Raw genomic sequence first — 10,485 nt, 5'->3', positions numbered from 1 at the left:
ACTGTAAAATTGTATATTCTCACATAACGATTTTTTAACTTTCGCAAGTAAGTTCCTATATATTCCGCCCATGCTAACAACAAAGGGTATGCTATGAAATACACCAAAATTAAATGAATTGTGAATTACCATTTATGTATTAATAGGAATAGGTAGGATTTAAATAATTTTCAAGATGGTTTACTTAATTAACACGCGGGATATAACGCCAGTCGACGTAAACAGTGCATTGTGACGTCACATTTAGCTGTGATGTGTTTTCTGTCAAACCAAACAATCGCAGCCATTTTCCTTGAAATGTGAACATCGACAATTTCATAGGCGACGCTCTGAGTTCATATGAATATGACCCCTAGATCTTTTTATTCAGAAAATACAGCGCAGATCTAAGATGTCTGATTTTAATTAGATTGGACAATGTGATCAATGTAAACTAAAGCTAGTTTCACCGCAATATATCTGCTTTTGTTGATACTAGTTTTCTCTAATGCCGAACTTAATTAAAATCATGTCTCTTCATATTGGTTTCTACGATGAATTCTTTAATTGAAATTACGTAGGAGAAAATAATGCAATTTATCACATGCTTTCTTCGTTATCCAGTGGATATCTCCCACTGCATCAATTTTAATGATCACACTATGTTTTCCTACGCCGTTTGTGAATTCACAAAGTTCAGTTTTATGTAGTTTCTTTACAAGACGCTAGAGAGCGAAGCTAAATCCCCAACAATACAGTAACGTAATTGATTAACCGCAGGGGGGGGTGTGATGAAAATAATCTCCCATGATTTGTGGTTTTATATAATTTATATTTAACCTGTGTGTTTTTAACACACAACTCGTTGAATATAAATTATATCAAACCAAAAACCATGGGATATCCTATATCTAACACTTAGATAAAGTTAGTACACATAACCAATGAGTACAATGAGGTTGAACGATTTTATTACGAAACCCAAACATCCATCATTCTCTTCATTGTCGCACTGGCCACGCCTCTTCTGCGTGTGTCAGGAGTAAGAGTATCGATGTCAATGCTGCAACCTTGACCCTCTGTGTTTTCAAATAGGACAAGCAGGTCATCCCCAAAGTTCTCCAGGACTGTTTTCAGAGTGGTATACTCCGCTTCACCACACATGCCTTTGAAGAGTCGCAAAGCCCGCCTTATTATCTCCCTGGCCTCACTTCAACAAAACTGATTAATTTAGACTTTAATAAAGCAGCATCGGTTATGTTGAATTATCGACGGACTTTTTAAAGTGTTTTGGAGTTTCTTTGTCAACTGGAAATGACAGATTTTTACATCATTTTTATTTCGATTTAGAATACATGTATATCTTAATACTTACAATACCTCAAACAAAACAGCATTTCATATATATCCAATAATTTTCACAAGCCAAATGTCCAATTTACTTCACGTCTCATTTAAAAAAACAGTGAACAGAATAGGCTTTTTACTTTTGAAAATGATAGAAATAAACAAGCAGAAAGAAGGAACACCGTCCAAGCTCATAAATCTTATAAAGGATGTAAACTTAACAAAAGGGAATATCGTGCTCCAGAGGTGGGTCAGATGGCTAGATGTTTAGTATCTTCTGTTTATCGATCACTTTATATCTTCATCGGGTGAACGGAGTAACCGTAGTCAAAACTAGTATATAAAAATGGCAAAACAATCTATATGAAAGTTGCTAGAGAGCCTTCGACCTAATGATATATTGTATTTGCATATTATATCAGTATGACAACCATGTAATTTTGAAATTCCGACTTTAAACGACGCTGTTGATACCATAGTTTCTTTAACATGTATGTCCGTAGCAAGCATCCATGTTATAATTTATCATACGCAAAATATGTTTTCTCATATTTAATCAGTTTAGGTATATGTACATGATACCCAGGTGAAAATGAAATATTACTTCACCAATAAGGGAAGTTCACAATGGAAACTGTGAAATAAACAAGTTTGTCATAAGTTACAGTTTATTACTTACTTGCAACTGCTCTCCTTTTCACCACGCACAGATTTGACTGCGCGCCGGTATGCTTCAAATACTCCTTTATCATTCAAGCAGGGAACAAGAGTGTTCAGCGCTGAAGTAAATAATTTTAAAAAGTTGAAGGATTTCACTTTGGAGTACATGACGCATGATCCTCTTTTCTCGTCATTTAAATAATGAAAGGTGAAGATAATGAACAATGATCAATCTCTACCTCCCACAAGGAAAACAAAATATCGAATTGGGCATACACAGATCCCTAGGAATACCAGAGTTGGAACAGGTTTCCATCCAGGAAGAGTGAAATCACCTGTCAATCGGTCACATTCGCCACGAGCTTGATATATTGATCAGGTAAATGGAGTAATCAGTAGTCAAAATCAACAAATAATGTAAAGCACTAAGCATGTTATCATTTGCATTCGATTTATGACTTAAAGTTTTTGTTGATGCATTTTGTACCAGTTATTGTAATGAAATGAGGATTTTTTATGCAATCTAAATACATAATTTTTTTAACCGTAGGATATAGTATAAATTTACCGTCTGCATTTTTGCACAACTTAAGGGACATCTTTCCTGAGTTCTTGATTATTCTATTCGGAAAACCTGGCTCGCATGTTGTAGATTTCACTTTTCCATAACAATCACTGATAAGGGTGAAATATCTGAAACAGTGAAACATGATACGCATTACCCATCAAAATTGATTTGAAATCAATATGTAAGTCCAATTAATAAAATCGTATATTACTTTGATAAAATTTCTTCATCCTAGGTAGCTAATCCCACCTCTGATATATCTAAGAATCCGTGTTTACCCATCTCTCTATTTTGTATTGCTAAATAAAGGTGTAGATAAACAACAGTGATATAGAAGCTATTAGATTGATATTCAAGAGCTTCTTCTGCGTATGGTCAGTTTTCAAAACGAGGTAAGCTACTGACAAACACGTTGATGGTATATGGAGTTTCAACAGTCTTGATTGAAGTCAGCATTTCGCACATTCTATGGTCGTTATAACAATCTGGTTCGTCGATACAACTTCGCATTGGGTCAAATGCTGTCTGACGTGTTTCTTACCGATTGTTAAGCCGTTTTTGGTACACTTATTTGACTGCGTTTACCTGAAGAGGATATAGGGCTCACGGCGGGTGTGAGCGGTCGACAGTGGATGCTTAATCCTCCTAGGCACCTGATCCCACCTCTGATGTGTCCAGGGGTCCGTGTTTGCCCAACTATCGATTTTGTATTGCTTGTAGGAGTTATGAGATTGATCACAGTTCGTTATATTCACATTTCATCGATCACTGGTCGTTATCTATACGTTTCGTCTAAAGCGTAATCAAAATAGGAACGAATTATTCGCATCTCAATATTTACCTTTGGTGTAGAGATAGATTGAGGGTGTTTCCTAATTTATACGGTGTTCTCTTTTACTTCAATATTGATTCACCGTAAACAATCATGTCATGACGTCATGCTACTTACCCACACATGCTTGTGAAGTAGTCAGCTGGGAAATATAAACTCCCATCGGATTTGGTGACAGGTTGCACATAAACCTCATCCACTTTCGGCTTCATACAAGCCACCACCGACGCAATACAGGGTCTTTCATCTTCTGCAATTAAACAAGCAATATGCGTCTGATGTATATATTCCTAAACAAAGTATTCTTCGGGGATTTATTGTTAAATGATGATGAAACACAATGATGTTTCAGCTACCATTTCGAACACCACTGTTCAGTTTCGTTGGGGTTTTTTTCAGTTCTGTTCACTATGCCAACAACAAAAAACAAGAATACACATTTTATTAAGAAGATACCCACAAAGAACTTAATGAAAGTCAAAATTCCTTATTTCCTTGTTGCTTGTAAGGCGAAGGCGGAATGAATCTGCTCGTCTTTTATATCAGGTTAGTCATGTTCCTCTGCAGAATTAACAACAGTGACATCAACATGAAAGTTGTGACTGTTTTAGTGGAAATGTTTGTTGTAGTCGTGGTCTTGACCTTCACAATCTATACATGTCTTCCTTCAAAGGTCAACTACCTTTGATTGGATGGAAACGGATCACGATATTTGGACGGTTTACGATAGAGAAGTTATCATCATCCAATTCGTCATAAAGGTGAAGGGTTAGTTTGGCGTTGATAAAGTTAGCTCCTGAAATTGGAGCATAGCTGTGCAGGGTACTGTTCTTTGTTCAGGAAAATACTCAGTCATGGAGCAGACATTGGAGACTCGGTGTTGTCTTTTATTTCGAGTTCACTAAGATATATCAAACCGACGTGTGAATGAATGGGGCATTATAGTAATATTTTTGCCATATCTTTATTTTGTTTCTTGTTTACTATTAGTGCATTTTTGGCTTCAGTACCCCCTTTGTCTTTTCCTCATTTCTAGCACTAGCACCTTTTTAGCAAAACTAAATTGGAACGAATTCATATTCTTTCACATTTTCATTAACCAAGAAATTAATTGATATTGAAAATCAAACTCTTGAAGACAACAAGATAAACTAGCATTTTTTAAAAATACACATACTGATTTTTATGTCATAAAAACACAAGATATCATAATTGTTTGTAAATTTCATTATTCTTCTGGAATATCAAGTCATTTAATCACAACTAGAAATAAAGTAATGACAATCATAAACCATTGTGTGCCAGAAGTCATTCCGGAATTCTGCTGGTTATCCGGATTGGTTTTGATATCAGATAAGCAACGTAACTACCAGTAGTACCATGCACACTAGCTTAGATAAACTACATATGTAACAATATGTGACATTCTTGTAGTTGTACTGATAATCTAACGTAGTCAGTTTTAAGTGTAATTGATCTGAATAAACATCCATTCCAAAATTTATTGCTTTCCCATGTGGGTAAGGTTATGACTCTAGGTGTGTTTCCCGAGACGACATTGTACTTGTCCCGGGCAAAGGGAAAGCGTAGATCTAGACTCCTGCATAACTATCAGACAAAACTTGTGTGTACTAGAATACATGTCTACTGGGATAAACAAGGTATGTTCCCTTGGATAACCAAGGTTAGAAAACGTATCCTGAGATAAAAAGTTAAGGAAAATTGTATGTGATAGTTAAAAGTGGCAAGAACAGGAAATATCAGGATTAACCATAGGAAGATGACGGATAATGAAAGGTGAAGATGACGAACATTGATCAATCTCATAACTCCTATCAGCAATACAAACTAAACAGAAGGGCAAACCACGGACCCCTGGACACACCAGAGGTGGGATCAGGTGCCCAGGAGGAGTAATCCAACTGGAAAGGATGTGTCCAACGATGTTCAAGGCGGAAATGAGTGCCAGGGGATAGTGACGATGGGAACTACGTTCCCTAGATAGTCAAAACGGAAACATCCTGTTCCGGGATAGTCAAGTCCCGCAGGATAATTATGTCAGAGAGGTTTGTTTCGAAATAATGAAGACAAGAAAGATGTTTCTGCTGAAGGTCAAAGTATGGAATATTGCATTAATAAAGGCGAATATTTTATAGGAAGCGCCACTTTGCCTTGCCAAGGGTGAGTGACAATAAGAAGTATGCGATACTTCATTGGTCATAAACAATATAAACATGAATATCCATACACTAGTAACACTCTCTCTCTCTCTCTCTCTCTCTCTCTCTCTCTCTCTCTCTCTCTCTCTGTCTCTCTCATATACACGCACAAAAGCAAATCTCGACAAACGAAAAGATAGATAAATAAATACATGTAGATAGATAGATAATATATCACCTGCAACACGATGTCTTCAGGTATTTGTATGGAAACATTGTGTACCCTTACGAATCTGATTACATAATGTAAGAACACATAATACACTCACCGTGAGGGTCCGTCTCTATTGTCTCACTATTTCCCCTGACAAGACGCGCAGTGGTAGCTCTACCCAAGATGGCTGTGATGATCACACACCCTAACACTGAAACAGGAGCCATATCGCTGATAGATGGTGGTATGGTGCATGCATGCCTCTCATCAATGCTCTTATATGCATCATCTACCCACATTATTTCGTCAATTACATTTGTTCGTAAAGTTCAACTGTATTTAACGCGGTCATGAACTGTTCAAATTCTACGAAATTGACTCGAACGTGTTTCATGGTAAATGTTGCTAAAGTGTGAAAAGTATTCATGAATTGTCATTATAAATGATTGGTTATAATCATGCATCACAAATGGTTTACATGGAATAGCTGAAGGTATTCAATGTATAAAGAAGGGAAAAGTAGAATGTACATTGTCGAGTGATTTAAACTGAAATTAATTTTTATTCTTAAAAGTAATGAAAGTGAGGTAGATAAATTTACATGATTGGTAAATGAGAAGACGATGTTTTTGTTTTTGGCATTTGCGACTTTTGGAAAAAGTTTGGTAAAAAAAAAAAAAAAAAAGAAGAAAAAAGTATTTTTTTAAAAACTACATAAGGTAAATAATTCTATTTCACATTTTCATAAAGAGAAAGTTTGTTTAACTTTCTTCGACGAAATTCCTTTGAAAATATCATTTCCTTTTTATATCATTTTAAAACATTTCGATAAAACAGGTTCTTCCCATAGGCTTCGATTGTAGATTTATAGGTGCTATAAAGCAAGCAGTAATCAGCAATTCGTAAATTCCTATAGGGGATCTTGATTGTTACATAAACACTTCAACTTAGTACCAGAATTACAAACCCCCAGCATCTGTTTATTAGATACTGTTCTTGGCACACTGATTTTGACTGCGTATAGCTCCGTTTACCCGATCAGGATATGGGGCTTACGGCGAGTGTGTCCGGTCGACAGGGGATGCTTACTCCTCCTAGGCACCTGATCCCGCCTCTGGTGTGTCCAGGGTTCCGTGTTTGCCCATCTATCTATTTTGTATTGCTTATAGGAGTTATCACATTGATCACTGTTCGTTATCGTCGCCTTTCAAATGAGATATGATCAATATACAATAAATGAAAGGTGAAGATGACAAACAGTTTAATATCTTAAATAAAACATTTGGAGCACTGGTCTCCCTAAACAAATTGTTCTGTAAAGTAATTATGTATCAGGTTTTTATCGTTTCCCTTTTCTAACAACTGGAATCTTTCTTCATTTTTAGTAAATACAGCAACACCAATGGAATTAAATTTGCTTTTGACCTAGTCTGCCAAAAGGTCAGAGAGGCATCACGTTTATAAAATGTGGCTGAAATCGTTGATTTAATTCACTTAATAATAGTTATTTTCCTTTCTACGAAATTTCTTTGAAAAGCACATAGCGTGGGAATACCTTTCAATAATTTCTATAGGCCACAAAAATGTTTTTAAGAAAATACCCTTCATATCCAAGAAATGATTTTAGAAAGCAGTTTGTATGCCGTTTTACGTCTAGATCGAAAATAGTCAAATCATATAGAAAAGCCACCGGTTTTATGTGAGGCATCACAAGGGACTCAAGCTAAAACTGCCAACTTTGACACTTCCACTCAAAGACTACTAAATTCCTAAATGACAATCTTCAATATCCCCGATGCCATTTTAATAATTGTAATTTTGAAGTAGAATCCTGAGTGCTAATACCGGATATGACGTCTAACGTTAAAACCCTAGATTTTCAATCAATATCTGTACATCCATATAAATGTTTTGCTTCTCACAGAAATGAAATAATATTTAAAACATTGTGTCCTTGAAATTTTTTTTAACGTTTTTAATGGTATTCTGAGTAGTATTTTCTCTTTACTTGCTACTTTACGTTGAAAGTTGCCTGTTACTAATATGCTATCTTATTAAGATTTTTACCTGCGACTTATATTTAGAGAAATTTATAATCGCCAGATTTACCCTCACCACAATAGATAGACAATAATCAATTTGATACTGTACCGAACGTACATCACCTGTTTGAATTGATTATATTTTATTGCACAAGTGCATATTATACATTTATTTCATGATAGTGAGGGAGATATGAAGATTTATTCACCAAAGAAAAATCATATTCCCCGAGGACAACGCCCGAGGGTAATATTATTTTTCTTGGGTGAATAAATCTTCATATCTCCCGAACATTCATGCAATAAATTGTTTATTATACCGAAACAAAGCAAGACCACAAAATTGCATTTGAGATTGGAGTCCGCTCATCTATAGGCTACATTGTACATGTATGTAGCTGAGATTGCCCTAACGGTAACACCGCGCCTCAACGAATTAGAAGGTACAAACAGCGAAATACAGTGATATGATAACCAGTTTTGTTTTACCATTCTTCTTGAATGCTGATTTCCTTGCTTGTTTTTGTATCAACCCAAACCATGCGATTTAACTGTGTATCAGAGACCCCATATGTTGTGCCTTACGAACTATGGAAGTAGAATGACTCGGACTTATTGTGACGTCACAATACATTTCGTTGTCTTTGACGTTAAATTTATGGAAAATGCACGAGGCTGTCTAAGCGGTAAATATGATAGAGAGATATGATGGTTGATAGGAAGATATGAAGTTTTGTTATCCCTGGCATGTGACCGTCTAGACCAATCAGATTACGCGTTGCATATAATTCTCATACTTAGGTATAATAATATAAATTGGATTTGAATACAAGTCAGTCGGATTTCTCACCTTAGCTACAACTGTCAATATCATAATTTCTATCATGAAATGATGAAGATAGCGAACAAATGATTAATCCCAAAAATCACATGACTGGTGTCATAAGAATGGGGCTCTTATCTTTCGGCGTCACAATTCACAGAAAATAATGTCAAACTTTCTGAACTTAAATTGTCAAAATCGCGGGAACGTTAATACTAAACCAAATAAAACTTAATTTGGTGGTTGTATTTGTTTAACTCCTGGGTTTGTTGATTATATAAATAATACTGTGATGGTTACAACATATAATCTAAAAGAATTCAGGTTACATATCACATGTCATGTCAGTGATTTCATTGCTTGAATTGATTGTATATTGTTTAACGTCCCTTTTGAGAATATTTCACTCATATGGAGATGTCACCACTGGCGGTGAAGGACTACACAATTTTGGCCTATCCTCAGCAATCATGGCCTATGAGCAGGGATAGATCATGCCTAGAATCTGAAGGATGTACTACTTTAGGTACTTTACATCATTGAACACAACTTGATATCGCCGTTTAAAGTAAAGGAAATTATCTATATAAGCATTTGATCCTTTGTCAGCCGATCAGTTTTTATATTCTGAAGAAGCAGAATTTATTCAAACAATTCTATATGAGAAGAAAAATCTCTTGTTTTGGCCTTCACTTCGACATCTAGATATATCGACGTATTATCTATCAACAACATTTAGATATATTGATGACGTTTTGTCTATTAACAATGATGACTTTCATTAATACGTCGATTTGATATATCCCTGTGATCTCGAAATAAAAGAAACCACATATTCGTCCACTTCTGCTTCATACTTAGATATTTTATTGAACGTAGATACCTGATCCCATCTCTGGTGTGTACCGGAGTCCGTGTTTGCCCAACTATTTATTTTGTATTGCTTGTGGGATTTATGACATTGATCACTGTTCTTTATATTCGCTATTCATGTTTAACATGCAACGAACATATTTCACAGGCATTGATAAACATGCAATCAACGTTAACGTTTACTATCTTTTGGTCATACATTCGATTTTGAAGTACCTCTCCAGAAAAAGGAAAACAATTTATGTCGGAAAGAACCAGCATTTATTTATATCCCTGAGTAGATAGTTATTATTCAGTTTGCACTGCAATAACTATTTTTTATGATCAAACTGTCTGTGGAATTTCTTTTGTTTTACATCTTTTAGACACATATAGCTGTACATTTATTTGTAATTATAGCATATTAATATCAAGCATGCAAACATGTCATAGAAATTCCTACTTGCGTGTATATCTGCAGAAAATACCAAGCATTTTACATACAAGATCAATTCATTCAAATTCAATTCATTGGCATTTATTAAACCTAATTAAATATGTTTCATCGAATAGAAAGGAAAAATAGCACTTAGTAAACATAAAACTTTAATTACCAGCATTATTGTCAAATGTTCTTTTTCTTGCAGTAGCTGTTGTAGGAATGAATGTTTTGAGAGTAACTTTAATCCATGTCCCGTGGCAGTGGCTGTTTAATTGCATTTTCCTCTGTATCAACTTTCTTACTGTCTACTTATTCCTGAAAGAAAAAATAAGATACTTCTTTACATAAATCATTAACCCCACTCCCTGCTTCCACTTATTGGGCTTCCCCCAATTTGTTAAGATGTAAAACTTATACGGTTTCAATTTTGGTGCACCAGATGCGCATTGCGATAAATAATGTCTCTTCAGTGATGTTCAACCGACATGTTTGCAATCCGAAACAACAATGAAGTTTTAGAGCTATTATAGGGAAAAACAGTGTGCCTAAAAAGTGGAGTCAAATTCA

At 35.3% G+C, this 10,485-nt stretch overlaps 1 protein-coding gene across 1 annotated transcript; it reads right to left on the bottom strand.

The window, feature by feature from the left end:
• Nucleotides 1-951: 951 nt before the first annotated feature.
• Nucleotides 952-6,058, bottom strand: LOC125663078 (uncharacterized). Its single transcript, XM_048895394.2, has 5 exons — nucleotides 5,875-6,058; nucleotides 3,504-3,636; nucleotides 2,555-2,679; nucleotides 2,006-2,105; nucleotides 952-1,189 (listed from the first exon to the last, which is right to left on the bottom strand). The coding sequence occupies exons 1-5, from the start codon at nucleotides 6,056-6,058 to the stop codon at nucleotides 952-954; spliced, it is 780 nt and encodes a 259-aa protein (XP_048751351.2).
• Between the last annotated feature and the right edge of the window lie 4,427 nt (nucleotides 6,059-10,485).

Source organism: Ostrea edulis, chromosome 8 (assembly GCF_947568905.1).
Source record: "Ostrea edulis chromosome 8, xbOstEdul1.1, whole genome shotgun sequence".
Lineage (NCBI taxonomy): Eukaryota > Metazoa > Mollusca > Bivalvia > Ostreida > Ostreidae > Ostrea > Ostrea edulis.
The sequence above is the reverse complement of the archived record's forward strand: the minus strand, read 5'-3'. Positions and strand labels throughout refer to the sequence as shown.

Excerpts from the sequence above, each read along its gene's own strand:
- LOC125663078 (XM_048895394.2), bottom strand. The coding sequence starts at position 6,058 with ATGTGGGTAGATGATGCATATAAGAGCATTGATGAGAGGCATGCATGC. Across the intron at positions 2,680-3,503 it reads TACTTCACAAGCATGTGTGG|ATATTTCACCCTTATCAGTG; the intron begins GTAAGTAGCATG and ends TCACTGTTTCAG. Across the intron at positions 2,106-2,554 it reads GTTGTGCAAAAATGCAGACG|CGCTGAACACTCTTGTTCCC; the intron begins GTAAATTTATAC and ends TATTTACTTCAG.